Source organism: Calliphora vicina, chromosome 4, assembly GCF_958450345.1.
Source record: "Calliphora vicina chromosome 4, idCalVici1.1, whole genome shotgun sequence".
NCBI classification, from domain to species: Eukaryota; Metazoa; Arthropoda; class Insecta; order Diptera; family Calliphoridae; genus Calliphora; species Calliphora vicina.
Genome location: NC_088783.1, coordinates 9,082,072 through 9,100,809, shown reverse-complemented (window position 1 = coordinate 9,100,809; position 18,738 = coordinate 9,082,072). Strand labels below are relative to the sequence as shown.

Sequence of the window (18,738 nt, the reverse complement as noted above, 5' to 3'; positions counted from 1 at the left end):
TCGCAATTTTGAAGATATTTCGATAAAATTTGGTACATATAATTTCTTCGGCCCAAGAACTATGCCTATTGACTCTGTCTGAAATCGGTCCATTATTTCACCTAGCCCCCATACAAATGTCCTCCCGAAATTGGACTTTATCGGTCATAAATGTTTAATTTATACATGTATCTCCACAAATTCCGCTCCAAATAACTTTTATATATACAAAATTCATGTCACCAAAATTTGTTACGATCGGTCCATAATTAGTCATAGCTCCCATAGAGACCCGCTTCCGAAAATCACTTTAACGTGCGTAAATCGCTTAAAAATAGTGGTATACACACAAAATTTAACATAGTTAACTTTAATATAGACACAAATCACAAGACCTAATTTCATGGTGATCGGTCCATAATTGGTCATAGCTCCCATATAACCCCACTTCCGAAAATCACTCAAAAATAGAAATTATTGAAATTTTAAAAGAAAAATGTTTTTGCTCTTTTACTTAGTGTAGGGTATTATATGGTCGGACTTGACCGACCATATTTTCTTACTTGTTTTAATTTGCATTAAATACTTAAGTTATTTTTATTTTAACTAAATGTGCATATAAGTAGTTTAAAACTTACCTCATCTCCTCGAACCATCATGGCTGATTGACCAGCGGCTGAGGCTCCTGATGATGATTCGTCCCTGAAGAAACACATTGGACGTAATTCCGTAAATTTAAATAAAAACATTGTGACAACAACAATAGCAAACATGACCCAAAGGGTGGTCTTTTTATTGCGATAAGGCAGACGCATGATGATTATTTTCGATTTTATGTGGGGTTTCAATATAAGTTTCTTTAATTTTTTTTTTGTTATAATTTTTATGTTTTGTTTTATTATTAGTGTTATTGTATTGTAGTTGTTTGTGTACGTTTGGTGTTTTGAAATTTTAATTAAAAATTAAAATAGAAATAGAAATTATACACGCACGCACGTTCTACAAATTGTGTTTTAAGAGGAAATAACTTAAATGAATGAGAGAGTTCTAGCTTTAACTAAAAGCGGACTACAGCTGATGTTTTCTAATATTATATAAATAAATACATACATATATGTGTATGTATGTAGTTATGTTTATATCTGTATTTACAAATGTTTGTGTGTTGTATTTATGTGCCACCACATTTAATTTATTGTATGTCTTCTTATTATTAGCAGCAATATTGAGAATGATGTTTAAAATAGACTTTGTCTTCATTAAATCTTGCTTTTTATGGGTGTTTTCTATAGTCTTAGTTGTTTTCTTCAACTTGTTTGTTGGTGGTTTTTTTTTATTCCTTAAGCTTTTATTTTTAATAGTTTTAGGTTTTATTATCCTTTGTATGTCTTCTTATTATGTCTTGTTATTATTTTTGTGCTTAATCAGTAACTTTCCGCCACAGATAGGGGGAGGGAGGGTGTAGGTTGTGAGAAACAGGACTCTTCTTTAGCCCTACAATTATTACACATATGTTTGTTTTTCTAGCTCTGAAGAGGCAGTGACTATGACGACGATATTGTTGATGATGAGGATGGTGATGATGACGGGGATTTTGTTATTAGTGCCATGATGATTTTATCATACTTTAGTTGAAGTAAAATATATTAACAAAAGTAATACATTATTTTGGTAGGGGGAGGGGGGTGCTTGATAGTAGGTTGATGTTGTAATAGGAAAGCACTTATGACTGCTTCTCTCGCTCTCTTGGTTGTCGATGGTTCTGTTCTGGTTGTTGTTAATTTGTAATAGGATCCTTAAAGGCAAACATAAATAAGAGAACAAAAAATAAGGTGCTTCTTTCTCTTGTTGCTACTTCAGCTACTGCTGCTGTTGTTATATTTTTTTGGTGATTATAATAATAATGATGATGGCGATGACTTTGTTGTGGTATTACTTGTTCCTTTACCCAAAAAAGTTTCCGTCAGTTTTGATGTCACTTTTTTTTGGTTGTTTTGTTTTTTTGCTTTTTAGCTATCGAATTTTTTGTGTTTTAAATGCCAACAACAAAAACAACTAAAAAGGGTTCGCTAGTTATTATAAGTTTTTTTGGTATGCCACTCATAAATTCTACCAAGTTTTGCTTTCTTCTCTTTTTTTATGATGTTGTCCTGTGAGTAGTAGTGCAGTAGTCCTTGAGCTATGCTTTTCCTATTTGTTATGTAGTGGTGAAATCTGCAATAAAAAAAAACAAAAACGAAAAATTTATTAGAAATAGGAAAAAAAAAGTTATAAAGATGTAATATAAGATATTTAGGGTTGTTTAATGTGACAGTTAAGGCCAGGTTTAACAAATACTTTAACATTAATATGGATGTGCAAGTTTTCAATAGCAAATTGCGGGTGTATAGAAAATAATGCGAATATCAAGAATCCCTATAAAAAAATATTGAAAATAGTACGTATAACAATGTTTTCTATTGAAAATAGTGCGGATAACAATGTCTTCCATAGAAAATAGTGGGGATAACAATGTTTTCTATAGAAAATAGTGCGGATAATAATGTTTTCTATAGAAAATAGTGCGGATAATAATGTTTTCTATAGAAACTAGTGCGGATAACAATGTTTTCTATAGAAAATAGTGCGGATAACAATGTCTTCCATAGAAAATAGTGCGGATAATATGCTTTCTATAGAAAATAGTGCGGATAATAATGTTTTCTATAGAAAATAGTGCGGATAATAATGTTTTCTATAGAAACTAGTGCGGATAATAATGCTTTCTACAGAAAATAGTGCGGATAATAAAGTTTTCTATAGAAAATAGAGCGGATAATAATGTTTTCTATACAAAATAGTGCGGATAACAATGTTTTCTATAGAAAGTAGTGCGGATAATAATGCTTTCAATAGAAAATAGTGCGGATAATAATGTTTTCTATAGAAACTAGAGCGGATAATAATGTTTTCTAAGAAAATAGTGCGGATAATAATGCTTTCTATAGAAAATAGTGCGGATAATAATGCTTTCTATAGAAAATAGTGTGGATAATAATGTTTTCTATACAAAATAGTGCGGATAACAATGTTTTCTATAGAAAATAGTGCGGATAATAATGTTTTCTATAGAAAATAGTGCGGATAATAATGCTTTCTATAGAAAATAGTGCGGATAATAATGTTTTCTATACAAAATAGTGCGGATAATAATGTTTTCTATACAAAATAGTGCGGATAATAATGTTTTCTATAGAAAATAGTGCGGATAATAATGTTTTCTATAGAAACTAGTGCGGATAATAATATTTTCTAAGAAAATAGTGCGGGCAATAATGCTTTCTATAGAAAATAGTGCGGGTAATAATGTTTTCTATAGAAAATAGTGCGGATAACAATGTTTTCTATAAAAATAGTGCTGATAATAAAGTTCTCTATATAAAATAGTGCGGAAGAGAATATTTTCCATAGAAAATAGTGCGGATAACATAGTTTTCTATAGAAAATAGTGCAGATTACAATGCTTTCCATAGAAAATAGTGCTTATAACAATATGTTCCATAGAAAATAGTGCAGGTAACAAAGTTTTCTATAGAAAATAGTGCGGATAATAATGTTTTCTATAGAAATTAGTGCGGTTAATAATATTTTCTAAGAAAATAGTGCGGATAATAATGCTTTCTATAGAAAATAGTACGGATAATAATGTTTTCTATACAAAATAGTGCGGATAACAGTGTCTTCCATAGAAAATAGTGCGGATAACAATGATTTCTATAGAAAATAGTGCGGATAATAATGTTTTCTATAGAAAATAGTGCGGATAACAGTATTCTTTAAAACAGTCCGGATAACTATGTTTACTTTAAAAAAAATGCGGATAACAATGATTTTATAAAGAAAATAGTACGGATACCAATGTTTTTCCATAGAAAATAGTGCAGATAACAATGTTTTCTATAGAAAATAGTGCGGATAACAATGTTTTCTATAGAAAATAGTGCGGATAACAATGTTTTCCATATAAAATAGTGCGGATGACAATGTTTTCCATAGAAAATAGTGCGGATAACAATGTTTTCCATAGAAAATAGTGCGGATAACAATGTTTTCTTTAAAAAAGTGCGGATAATAATGATTTCTATAGAAAATAGTGCGGATAACAATGTTTTCTATAGAAAATAGTGCGGATAATAATGTTTTCTATAGAAAATAGTGCGGATAATAATGCTTTCTATAGAAAATAGTGCGGATAATAATGTTTTCTATACAAAATAGTGCGGATAATAATGTTTTCTATACAAAATAGTGCGGATAATAATGTTTTCTATAGAAAATAGTGCGGATAATAATGTTTTCTATAGAAACTAGTGCGGATAATAATATTTTCTAAGAAAATAGTGCGGGCAATAATGCTTTCTATAGAAAATAGTGCGGGTAATAATGTTTTCTATAGAAAATAGTGCGGATAACAATGTTTTCTATAAAAATAGTGCTGATAATAAAGTTCTCTATATAAAATAGTGCGGAAGAGAATATTTTCCATAGAAAATAGTGCGGATAACATAGTTTTCTATAGAAAATAGTGCAGATTACAATGCTTTCCATAGAAAATAGTGCTTATAACAATATGTTCCATAGAAAATAGTGCAGGTAACAAAGTTTTCTATAGAAAATAGTGCGGATAATAATGTTTTCTATAGAAATTAGTGCGGTTAATAATATTTTCTAAGAAAATAGTGCGGATAATAATGCTTTCTATAGAAAATAGTACGGATAATAATGTTTTCTATACAAAATAGTGCGGATAACAGTGTCTTCCATAGAAAATAGTGCGGATAACAATGATTTCTATAGAAAATAGTGCGGATAATAATGTTTTCTATAGAAAATAGTGCGGATAACAGTATTCTTTAAAACAGTCCGGATAACTATGTTTACTTTAAAAAAAATGCGGATAACAATGATTTTATAAAGAAAATAGTACGGATACCAATGTTTTTCCATAGAAAATAGTGCAGATAACAATGTTTTCTATAGAAAATAGTGCGGATAACAATGTTTTCTATAGAAAATAGTGCGGATAACAATGTTTTCCATATAAAATAGTGCGGATGACAATGTTTTCCATAGAAAATAGTGCGGATAACAATGTTTTCCATAGAAAATAGTGCGGATAACAATGTTTTCTTTAAAAAAGTGCGGATAATAATGATTTCTATAGAAAATAGTGCGGATAACAATGTTTTCTATAGAAAATAGTGCGCACATGGGCCTATCAAAATAAATAATTTGTAATTTAAGACCTAAAATGTTTGACTTTTGTTTAGCTTTAACTTCTTTTTTTTGCTTCTAACTTTTCTTCAAAATGGGCCTTTTTTTAAACTGTTTTTGCTCAAATGAAAGCTTTTTTACATTCCTTTAACAGGCTTTTAGTCGCTTAGTGGGATGCGAGTGGGATACCTATCAAAATAAATATTTTGTAACTCAAGACTTTGACTTTTTTTTGGCAAAATCGAACTTTTTTCCAAAATGGGACCTTTTTTCCTTTAAGGTCTTTTCCTTTAAGACCTATTTGTTTCTTTATTGAGTGCGAGTGGGATTTCTATCAAAATAAATATTTTGTAACTGAAGTCATACAATTATTGACTTTTTTTCGGCAAAATCGAACTTTTTTTCCAAAATGATGCCGGAAGATATCGATTTCAAAAGTTGGTTCACTTGTCATATATAAAAAATTTGTTTGTAAAAGGCATAAAAAATGTTTAGTTATCAATTTACAGCAATGAAAATCAACCATAGTCATGCTGAACGAGTATTAATCCGCTTTTTAGCATCAATCAAATCTAAGGATTACAAATGTAAGCCAACTTTATACTAAATAGTATACTATTTAAATCATAGAATTTACAATTTTTAATAAATTGCTGTCACTGCCCTACAACACCATATCTTGTAATATAAAAACAAAATTTATTCTTTCTTTGTTAAACAACAAAAAAAAATAAGTTTTTCTTTTTAAGACATCGTTAAAATGGTTGAGATATCTCAAAAACAGCATTATTCTTTTTCATGCCAATGATTTGAAAAAGAAATATTGCCTTTTTCTGGTAAATAAAATTATTGTTAAAGTTCATTGAGTCGAATTTAACATTAGTAAACAACACTATTGATTTCACATTAGTTACCATGGATAAATAAATAAATAAATGTGTTCTAGTGATAATACGACTACTGCGTACACAGATACAACTGAATATGTTCATATGTATGAATGTTAGTTAAATGTAAAATCCGACCAAACGTCCATTTATTTATGTACAATTTGAACTTTCCAAACAAATAATACACTATCAACCAAATGTACGTGTGTGGTAGAGTCAAATCCCAGTCAAATTTTTGGGTCATTGGATACGTATGTACAGTATATTATGTCAATTGGTTACTTTAAACATCCCAGGTAATCTAGCGTTAAGTCAGTCGTCACTTTAGTGTCTCTAAGTAATGCAGATTGTAGTCACTTTAAAGTATATTGTCAATAACAAACCATTTTGTAATGCGGAGATTACTTTTTTAATTTATCCAGCGTCAATTGGCTTCTGCCTTTGACACGCTCATGTTCAAATAACTAGTCACGTAACCAATTCTGAAACAAGTCCTAAAATCAATGATGGGTCAAATTACTATTTCGGAACTGACGCTCACAACTGCTGGGTTGTAATTTATATGTTTGCATGCATGTGTACAAGATGTGTGTATTAGTAAGTGAATAAGTGTAGGTAATTTATGTATAAGTGAATGTAAACAGTTTGTTTCCCACCACACTAACAACATAAATACATACATTCATATAAACAAAACTGGCAAATAAAAATGTTATGGCTAAAATGCCGATTAAGTTTTACCAAGTTAACACATAATAAATGATTTTCCTTACACGTATAAACACTAGAATGACTACCATCATTACGATACGAAATTATTTAAATAAGCTCATTATTCGACTTAATCGAAATAGTTAATCAATTCTGTTTTTCATTTGAATTGACATAGCATTGGCAATCAATTTATAAGTACTGATTTCATTCATTCAATTGAAGCTTAAATTGAGAGCATTAATTGTGAAAAGGAGAGAAAAGTAATAACCACTGATTTTGTGCAAATATCATAAGTACTAATCTAATACAGAAAACATTAACATTTTTAGTATTTTCTATAGAAAACATAGACATCCGTACAGAAACAGTGATATATACATTATTTATTAAAGATAAATTTGACATACCTATCTATCTATATATACAAAAATGAAATGGTCCATATATGTATGCAATGTCATCACGTGAGAACGGCTGGAGCTATTTGGCTGATTTTTTTTTATTCGTTTCGAAATTTTCAGGAGATGGTTTGTAAAGAAAAAAAAAACAAGTAAGAAAGTATGGTCGGTCAAGCCCGACCATATAATACCCTACACCAAGTAAATGAGTAAAAATATTTTTCTTTTAAAATACCAATAATTAATATTCGTGAGTGATTTTCGGAAATGGGCCTTATATGGGAGCTATGACCAATTATGGACCGATCACCATAAAATTAGGTAATGTGATAATTTATGTCTATATGAAAGTAATTTATGTTGAATTTTGTGTATATACCAACATTATTAAGTGATTTAAGCACGTTAAAGTGATTTTCGGAAGCGGGTCTATATGGGAGATATGACTAATTATCGACCGATCGTAACAAAATTTGGTGACATGAATTTTGTATATATAAAACTTATTTGGAGCGCAATTTGTGGAGATACATTTCTAATTAAACATTTATGACCGATAAAGTCCAATTTCGAGAGGACATTTGTATGGGGGCTAGGTGAAATAATGCACCGATTTTAGCCAGTTTCAATAGGCTTCGTTCTTGTGCCGAAAAAATTATATGTACCAAATTTTATCGAAATATCTTCAAAATTGCGACCTGTACTCTGCGCACAAGGTTTACATGAACAGCCAACCAACCAGCCAGCCAGACGGACGGACATCGTTTAATCGACTCAGAAAGTGATTCTAAGTCGATCGGTATACTTTAAGGTGGGTGTTAGATATTTTTGGGCGTTGCACACATCTGCACAAACGCATTATACCCTCCCCACTATGGTGGTGTAGGGTATAAAAATTAAACAAGTAAGAGAGCTATAATAATTTTTTTTAAATATTTTGAGGTAAACAAAATTAAATTTTTTTTAAAAATTTTTTTTTTCGAAATTGTTTTTTAATTTTTTTCAAATTTTTTTAAAAAAAAATTATTAATTTTTTTTTGGAAAAAAAAATTTTGATGAAAAAAAAATTCGGGTCAAAAAATATTTTTCCTGATTTTGACCCATTGTAGGTCCAACTTATATTTTCGTTATTTATGGACGGATTTTGCTGATTTTAAATAGCAAACTTCTCGAAAGCATGTCTGACAGAATTATTGAAGATATCTGGGGTCTTCAGAAAATTGATTTCAACTAACAGACGGACAGACAGACAGATGGACATGGCTTAATCGACTCCGCTATCTATAAGGATCCAGAATATATATACTTTATAGGGTCGGAAATGAAAAATGTAGAAATTACAAACGGAATGATATAGCATAGTCGAATGGAGCATTAAAAAATATAAAAAAATATTTTTCGCGGTTGTTAAAAAAGTTCACGCAACAAACGCAAAAAAGTTTTTCATGAAATATTTTCAATTATTTTGAAATACAATATATTTTATTATGAAAACTGCGGACATACTTCAAAAGCTAATTTTTAAATAAGGGAAGTATCCTACACACTTGCAAAAAAAATTATGAAATTATTTATATAATTTTTCAGAGAAAAAAAAGTTTGGTTTATTTAAGAAATTGGTGTTGGTGCGTGATGTTTTTGATTCCAAATGGCCTAAAAAAATGATTTTCATTACTTATACAACATTGGGCATCAGGTGGTGGTATGCCAAAAATTTCGCCAAAACTAGTTATATGCCTAATCCACACTATTTTCTATAGAAAACATTGTTATCCGCACTATTTTCTATAGAAAACATTGTTATCCGCACTATTTTCTATAGAAAACATTGTTATCCGCACTATTTTCTATAGAAAACATTGTTATCCGCACTATTTTCTATAGAAAACATTGTTATCCGCACTATTTTCTATAGAAAACATTGTTATCCGCACTATTTTCTATAGAAAACATTGTTATCCGCACTATTTTCTATAGAAAACATTGTTATCCGCACTATTTTCTATAGAAAACATTGTTATCCGCACTATTTTCTATAGAAAACATTGTTATCCGCACTATTTTCTATAGAAAACATTGTTATCCGCACTATTTTCTATAGAAAACATTGTTATCCGCACTATTTTCTATAGAAAACATTGTTATCCGCACTATTTTCTATAGAAAACATTGTTATCCGCACTATTTTCTATAGAAAACATTGTTATCCGCACTATTTTCTATAGAAAACATTGTTATCCGCACTATTTTCTACAGTAAACATTGTTATCCGCAATATTTTCTATAAAAAACTGGCACCAATTTCTATAGCAAACAAACAACTGTACAAAAATGTAACTATCTTTATACAAACAAATTATCCAATCTCAGTTTTCTTTATAAATTTTTGTAATACATATTTGTAATAAACGAATGGTGCCAGTCGATTATTTAGATTATTAGTTTTTAATTTGAATTATATTTGAAATAAATAAATGAGCATCAAATAGTTGTTTAAAATGTTAGAAAAATTCCTTGATTTCAGCAAAATACATTTGGTAATTATAAGGGCTGTCAATTATTCGAGTTTTATTTTAATCGAATAAAAGTTTATGATTTTCAAGTGATAGATTAATTTTCTAAAATGTCCACGATTATTCGCACTAGTTATTCGAATAATTTAAAGAAATATATTTAAAATTAGAAAAAATATTAATAATATGAACACCATTTCCAATTGTATTAAAATTAAATTAATCGACAATTATTAATCGAATAATTTTTTTTCTATATTCTATATTTTCCCTTAAATTCATACATATGTATATCCTATTTATAGGCCATACGAGAAAAACAAATTGACAAAAAACAAAATCATAGCTAAATTGTGCTCATTTTTGTGAATGAAACTGAAAACATTGTATCATGGCTTAAAGTTGATATGAAATGTAAATATTTATTTATATGCATTTATTCAATATACATACATACATATTGTATGTATATGCTACGTAATAATTTGTAAAACGTATTATCAATATCAACAATATTATCAACATTAATTTGGTATAATTTGTTTTGGTTGACCAAATATAATGAATGAAATTTTATTCGTTCGAAATGCAAACGAGATGACCCACTAGAAATGTAAACAAGTGGCCAAAGAGAAATTAAAAGTGAAGTAACTACCAACTGATGTACAACAGCCCGAGAATAATTTGCTAAATATTTGTTACATTGGGAGTTTGTGTTAAATAGTTTGGAAATTGTTTTTCCCACAAGGAATTTAAAATATTTATTTAAATAAATATTGTATTTATAAACTACCTTTCTAACTTAATATTCATTTAATGTTTGTACGAGGGCCATACAAATTTGTAAAACCAAAAAAAAATCCTTTTAAATTATTAGATTGTAGATACAATTTTAAATTCGAACTCAAACACACTCACACACTCATACATAGTCATGCATGTTAATGTTAGGGCGATGTGTTTGTATTTTAGTTTAAATACATTTAGCAGCATTTTATAATGGGTAGGTGGGTGGATGGATGGTTGCATGAATGTATCTGTGGCAAATCTGTGTGTGTGAGAGAGAGAGAATTTGTGTTTGTTTTTAAGAATGATTGGTAAAATGGGTAAATATTTGTTCAGAGATTTAAACATTCGGGTCAAAGATCCCATACGTGGTTTTTAGTTTCATGCTTCAGTTGTCATATTTGGCGAATAACCAAACCAAAAGATAGATAACAATAATAATAACAACAACAGAAACAACAACAGCAACTCATAAAAATACCCAATAATAACACATCCGAACATTTTATTTATTGTCAAGAAGACTTTGCCATTTGGAGTGTAACATCTGGATGAATGTAGTGATAGATTCATTCCATGATATACGAGGGAGAATTTGGAAATCAAAGAAAAATCTGAAAAAAACCCTGAAATTAATGATGTAGCGATGGTGGCAACTGTTCACATCTTTGTAAATGGTAATAAACATTTTCAATATCTCAATTAGATCCAAAAAATTTTATATTCAAAAAATGTTTTTACCTATGTATGTTATAGACTCTGAAACCATCCAACCGATTAGCTCCAAACCGGTTTCATTGGAAAGAAAATTTTGTGGAGATGGTTTTAGAAACCTAAAACACTACATTAGGTCGTAAAGCCGATTTTCAAAAAAGGAATAGAAATACTACTTTTTTTTTAAAAAAAGCAGTAAAAACAAAAAAAAGGAGTAGAAATACTACTTTTTTAAAAAAGAAGTAGAAATACTACTCTTTTTAAAAAAAGGAGTAGAAATACTACTTTTTTAAAAAAAAGGAGTAGAAATACTACTTTTTTTTAAAAAAGGAGTAGAAATACTACTTTTTTTAAAAAAAGGAGTAGAAATACTACTTTTTTTAAAAAAAGGAGTAGAAATACTACTTTTTTTAAAAAAGAAGTAGAAATACTACCTTTTTTAAGAAAAGGAGTAGAAATACTACTTTTTCAAAAAAAGGAGTAGAAATACTACTTTTTCAAAAAAAGGAGTAGAAATACTACTTTTTTAAAAAAGAAGTAGAAATACTACTCTTTTTAAAAGAAGGAGTAGAAATACTACTTTTTTTAAAAAAAGGAGTAGAAATACTACCTTTTTTAAAAAAAGGAGTAGAAATACAACTTTTTTAAAAAAAAGGTGTAGAAATACTACTTTTTCTAAAAATGGAGTAGAAATACTATTTTTTCTAAAAAAGGAGTAGAAATACTACTTTTTTTAAAAGAGTAGAAATACTACTTTTCTAAAAAAAAGTAGTAGAAATACTACTTTTTTTAAAAAAAGAGTAGTAATACTACGTTTTTAAAAAAGGAGTAGAAATACTACTTTTTCTAAAAAAGGGGTAGAAATACTACTTTTTTTTAAAAAGAGTAGAAATACAACTTTTCTAAAAAAAAGTAGTAGAAATACTACTTTTTTTAAAAAAAGAGTAGAAATACTACTTTTTTTAAAAAAAGAGTAGAAATACTACTTTTTTAAAAAAGGAGTAGAAATACTACTTTTTCTAAAAAAGGAGTAGAAATACTACTTTTTCTAAAAAGGAGTAGAAATACTACTTTTTCAAAAAAAGGAGTAGAAATACTACTTTTTCAAAAAAAGGAGTAGAAATACTACTTTTTCAAAAAAAGGAGTAGAAATACTACTTTTTTAAAAAAATTAGTAGAAATACTACTTTTAAAAAAAAGAAGTAGAAATACTACTTTTTTAAAAGAAGGAGCAGAAATACTACTTTTTTTTAAAAAAGGAGTAGAAATACTACTTTAAAAAAAAAAAGAATTTGACAGCAACAATATTCTTAAGGTCATTAAGACCATGTTTCTTCTATTTTACATAACATAGGTAATCCTCGTAAAAATTCTATCAAACTTTATCTAACTTTCCTCGTATGTATTTTATATTTATCGCATACAATTCCAAGAATGTTGGTTAGTTTGGTTGGATGGTTGAGTTTAAAGCAGCATTAAAATGCCGGGGAAAACAGAAAACCACCAACAACAATAAGTATAAACATCAAAAAAGTATAAAAAAAAAACTAAAAGATACAAAGAAAGAATGAACCAATGAAAGACAATATTAAATAAATAAATAAATTTGATAGTAGGAAACGAAAAAACAAAATCGATGAAGGGTAACGATAAAAACCAACCAGCCATCATATGAAAAGAGAACAAATTTTATTTACTTTTGCTCTTTTTTATGGCTACAGAGTAGTTGTTCTTAATAAATAAAAATAAAACAATATTATGAAATATTGCTTGTTTGATGGCACCTTTTTAAAACAAATAACAACAAAAAAAATACAAAACTGAGAAAGATACACAATTTTGCAAATTGAATGAAATATTACTTGTGTCTATGTATAGAAAGAAATATTTTCATTTTCAAATAAAACGATTTGAAGCGTAAATACTAAGCTGAAATACTTTAATAAACCTTTTTTCTCTACTTATCCCTTTTTATCTCTTATCTCCTCTAAGACTTATTGATATGTAAAAAAAATACGCAAATATTTTTTATGAAATTTTTATATATTTTGTATTGGAGACATTTTGGAATTCTAGTATTCGCTATTAGGATTCTATGAAATATTAATGGCATTGAATCTTTTTTTCTTTTAAACAATACGTTTGCAAACAAATATTAAGTGAAAGCCATAAATTGTTGGAAAAAAAATAAATCATAATAAATAACAAAAATTTGTAATCTCAAGTTTTGCTATGAAGCACGTTGACATTGACATTTGTAATGCTTTTCGAAAAATGAAGTAAAACTAAGAAAAATCAAGTAAATATACTACATTAGGGTGGATCAAAAAATAATCTCCTGATGAATCCAGCTATTGCATGGAAATAACTTTCCCGGTTTGCGTGTACTAAATACTTTACTTTGAGAGTTATTACTGAATACTCTACCCTTACTTGTGGCTGGTTTATCTCAGTCCAAGTTTCTTAACTTATCTATGGCTTAAAGTAAACACGTCTTAGTGCAATACTGAGATTATACTATTGCATGTATCATTTCCCATTTCACCTTTACAAGCTCCTCTTAAGGTAATGTGTACTGCTTACAAACATATATTTGTTTACTATAACCATACATATGGTTGATACAATCATGTGAATCATAAATTAACCATATTATGGTTACCACAATCATGTAAATAGTTACTGTGACTATAATATTGTTAATAAACTTGTAACAATATTGAAATGGTTACAGTAACCATGCCCAACTATATTTTTTCTCTGCGTATATAGACCAGTGGTTTCATAACATGGCCACCGTGTCTTTTGTTTCTCTTGCTCTCACAGATACCATTCATTCTTCGACATTTATTCGATGACGATGAGTCGATGGTTGTTGCTTGTATTTGCACTGAAAGAAATGTTTCATGAAGATGTATGATTCTTGAAATCTATTTTTCCCTCCTTTGATTTAATGTTTCCCTTAAAAATTAAGATTGCATGTGTCTGCCTAGCCCTGGTGTAGAAAAAGTTACTTCAACTCCAAGTGAATTCTAGACAATAATGAGTGAGATCAAGCCTTAACACGCGATTTTCCTTAAAACGTTTAACCCAAGTATTATTTGAGTTTTTGCCTGATCAAGCATGTCAGTTATAATGTTTAATGTCAATTATGTTCATTTGTTGTTATTCTGATTGAAAAGAGTGTCGAGAAAAATGTGCGTACTTACTTTACTTTATATGGCTATTACACTCGGGGGGGTCATTTTGAGCCTAAAGCAAAATAGAAGGCCAGCTATTCCTGATATAAAACATGTCCAACATAAATCATCGACAATGATTTTTACATCTGGGGAGTGTTGTTTTTCTTTATTTTAATTTTGATTTTCAACAACTGAGTTAGGTCTTTGACAGGAGAGTTTCCGCTGTATATATGTATATTTCTTTATGATCAAAGGTCGCTACAAAAAAAACCAAGATCTATAATAACGTTTTAATTTAATTTATTGCTCTTAACAACAAATTATTCAAACTCAATTGAAAAACGGAAAGGTCAACATTAATGAAATTCTAAATCGTTACTTACATTTGAAAGTAACTACCATTGAATAAAGTATTTGTTTTCGCATAAAAACGCTACATTATAACCAATTTAAAACATCTACAAGTAGATTAAATAAATTCTTCAAGAGCTTGTTTACATAAATATATACATATGTATGTATGTACAAAGAAAAACAAAAATATAATAGTCCAAAAAAATGTTAAACATTTTAACGTTTTGCATAAATTTTTAAAGGTACAAACAATATATATTTCAAATGAAATATTTACACAAAATAGAATTAAAAAAAACAACATTGTGAAACATTTTGCAGAGCATCAAATGTAATAAAATAAAAGTAAAGTAAAACACAAATATGCTGTTAAAAATGTAATAAAATTGTACGACTATTAAAAGAACTGTAACTGAAAAATATGTATTAACAAAAAGCTTGGAAGTTTAACAGTGCGTAAAAATAACAATTTATGACCTTCTATGTGGAAAAACAACAACAAAATAACCAAAAAGGAACATAAAACAAACAATTTACAAAATGAAAAAAAAAAGCAACAAAACAAAAATATGCAAAATAGTTGAATGTACCTTATTTTGGTTTTTTTACCCCTTTTAAGCTTTTGCAAGAGCCAGCACACATGTGATGCTGTTGTTGATTTTGTTGTAGTTTTTGTTATGGATGAAGGTACTTAATGCTGTTGGCTAATTGTTCACAAATAGTTCCCAACCGAAAAACTTTAAAAGTTTAAACAGCATATAAACAGGTATTAGCATTAAGACTACAAAAACATAATACAACCAACTTTCGGTGATAGTGTCCGTCATAACTGTAAATAGAACAAACAAAAAAACAGATTAGAAATATTGGGTAAATTTTGGGGGTGTAATTTATAAAGAATTAAAAATAGATTTACACTGTGCAACAAGACAATTTAGCCTTAATAATTTCAACGCCTGTATTGGAGAAATAAATTAAAAAATATACACATTAGGGTGTGTAAGTGGGGTAATGAAACCATAGGTCTAAAATTGATTCTGACCTTGCGGAAATTCAGAAATATATTGCATGTAGTGCTAGAGTATTGAAACAGCAAACACATACAAATAAAATTAAAACAAGTAAGAGAGCTATAGTGCCGAATCTTATATACCCTTCACCAAATTATACTTTAAAATATATATTTCTTTTAATATTTTTAGGTAATTTATTTTTTAGTAAAAAACATTGTGTGTTTTAAATTTCTTTTTTAATATTTTAAATTTTTAAAATTTTGTTAATTATTTTGGTGAAATAAAAATTCGGGTTAAAAAATATTTTTCCTGATTTTGACCCATTGTTGGGCGTTATATACATGTACGTCGTTGCAAAGGTCTCTGAAATATCCATCATTAGATATCCGTATTGCCTATATTAATGACAGTAATTCAGATATAGATTAATAACACAGGCCAACAGCAATAAAAGGCTTTAATAACCAAATGAGCGAATTCACTTAATTATGAATAAATTCGAAAAGAATCCATCGATTTATATTATAGATATCTCATTTTGTTTCTATTACATGTGGCTTTGCGATAAAGTAATAAATCCAAACAATTTCTGGCGTTTTCAATTTTTCATGATTTTTTTAAAACAAAAAAATTTCATATTTTCACATAAAAAATATATTTTTTTCTTCAATTTGTTATTATAACTCCGAAACTACTGAGTCGATTGAAATGCAATATATATGTGAAGATTTGTACATATCATGGGGAAAATGTTTTCAAAATTCAATCAATCGAAATAAGAACACTAACTACTCAAATTTATGAATATCAAACAAAAAACTAAAATTTTGTGAAAATGAGCGAATTCACTTAAAAGTGAATAATTTCGAAAATAATCCATCGCTTTTTATGATACATATCTCATTTTGTTCTTATTATATGTGGCTTTGCGATAAAGTAATAAATCTGAACAATTTCTGGCGTTTCCGATTTTTCATGATTTTTTTAAAACAAAGAAATTTTATATTTTCACATAAAAAATTTTATATTTTCACATAAAAAATATATATTTTTCTTCAATTTTTTATTATAACTCCGAAACTACTGAGCCGATTAAAAAGCAATATTTATATGAAAATTTGTACATAGCATGGGGAAAATGTTTTCAAAATTCTATCCATTGAAAGAAGAACATTAACTACTCAATTTTATGTATATCAAATAAAAAAATAAAATTTTGTGAAAATGAGCGAATTCACTTAATTGTGAATAAATACGCAAAGAATCGATCGATATTTATGACCGATATCTTATTTTGTTCCTATTACATGTGGCTTTGCGATAAAGTAATTAATCATTAAATTATAATTTATATGTGCCATTGCATAAATTTAAAATATAGCTTAATAACTAATTAATCCACTTAAATGATTTAATATGATAATAGTTTAGCACCTGTTATATTAAAAGGATTTAAAACTTTTAAACTTTGCAAAACTTAATCTCCTTATAAACATTAATAAAATAGCATTTAAAAAAACATTAAATTTATTGTTGCTACAAATTCATAAATTAAGTGTACAACTATTAGGACTTTCTCCATACACATGAGCTAAAAAAAAAAACAACGAGAAATTTCATTTCTAATTGAACAAAACTTTTGGGGGGCCAGTGAGTAAGTATGTATGTGAGTGAGTGTGTATGTTAAATTGCCTAAATGTGAAAGCAATTAGTGAAAACCTTTTTATACTAATTGTTCCATTCCCAAAGGCCCCATCTGTGCTGGCTGCGACTACACATGTAAGTAACTGAACACTAATGAAAATGTGGAAGGACTCTATAAATACTATTCTTACACACTTGTACTCGCTCAACACACACCAAAACACTTACATAAATTTCTATTAGGTTGGTCCTTATTTTACACTTTTTGGATTTTCTATGCTCCCAAGTTCTAAAATAGTTCTCCGTCATCTTAAAACCAAGATGCTGTAAAATTCGAGCAAAATCGGATAATGCTTAAGTATTCAAACTTTTATTGAATTTTCCTGTATTAGGTAAAATTAAAAGACATATTATCAAAAATTAAAAAAAACAAGTGCCGAATCCCTTTTTAAGAAAACAAAATTACAAAAAAAATTTTTTTCAAATTTTTTTTTAATTTATTAGCAAAAAAAAAGTTTTAAGCAAATTTCTTTATTCATTTATTTATAAATTCATTAATTTTATAAGAAAAATTTTTTTTAGTAAAAAAAAAATTTGGAATAAAAAATATTTTTTTCGATATTGACCGATTGTAGGTCCGACTTACTTTAGCCTTATATATGCCGTTGCAAAGGTCTTTGAAATATCTATTATTGGATATCCATATTGTTTATATTAATCACGTACTAATCTAGATATACATATATCCTTCCTTATATTTCCGGCATTTGTTGGCCGATTGTCTCGATTTTCAATAGCAACCGAGCCGTAAGAATTCCCGATATATTGGGGGTTACGGAAAGTTGATTTCAACATACAGACGGACATACGGACATGATTGTATCGACTCCGCTATCTATAACGATCCATAATATATATACTTTGTGTGGTCGCAAATGAAAAATGTAGAAATTACAAACGGAAATTAAATATTTAAATTAAATTAACATCATTACCCCAATATATTGGATGTATGACTTAAAAATACGAGAATTTCTTCCTATTTTTAGCTTTTATTTTTAAACATTTGGAAAATATAAATTTATTCAAAGTATTTGGTCATTGTTAGCTATGATTTCTTCCCATCTTTCTGTCAACATTTGGATTATGCGCCAAAGGAACTGCTCATCTTTTGAGGCCAAGAACGAATCCAATATATTTCGGATACGCTGCACAGTGGGGTCAAATGCCCATTTTTTACGGATTTATTAATATCTCAACAACAATAATAGCGACACTCGCAAAATTTTACGTGGGTA

The 18,738-nt window shown here is 28.3% G+C and overlaps 2 protein-coding genes across 4 annotated transcripts in view; both read right to left on the bottom strand.

Moving 5' to 3' along the window:
* The window catches only part of Tpst (tyrosylprotein sulfotransferase), a 238,895-nt gene extending 237,241 nt beyond the window's left edge, over positions 1 to 1,654 (bottom strand). For all 3 annotated transcript variants that reach the window (XM_065508689.1, XM_065508688.1, XM_065508687.1), the window contains exon 1: positions 618 to 1,654. In XM_065508689.1, coding sequence (XP_065364761.1) covers positions 618 to 794 — 177 coding nt within the window. In that variant the 5' untranslated portion in view covers positions 795 to 1,654. The remainder of the gene's footprint in view (positions 1 to 617) is intronic.
* A 102-nt stretch (positions 1,655 to 1,756) lies between these two features.
* LOC135957875 (uncharacterized) lies at positions 1,757 to 15,619 on the bottom strand. The gene is made up of 2 exons (XM_065508701.1): positions 15,374 to 15,619; positions 1,757 to 2,193 (listed from the first exon to the last, which is right to left on the bottom strand). The coding sequence occupies exon 1, from the start codon at positions 15,608 to 15,610 to the stop codon at positions 15,488 to 15,490; it is 123 nt and encodes a 40-aa protein (XP_065364773.1). The 5' UTR covers positions 15,611 to 15,619; the 3' UTR covers positions 1,757 to 2,193; positions 15,374 to 15,487.
* Between the last annotated feature and the right edge of the window lie 3,119 nt (positions 15,620 to 18,738).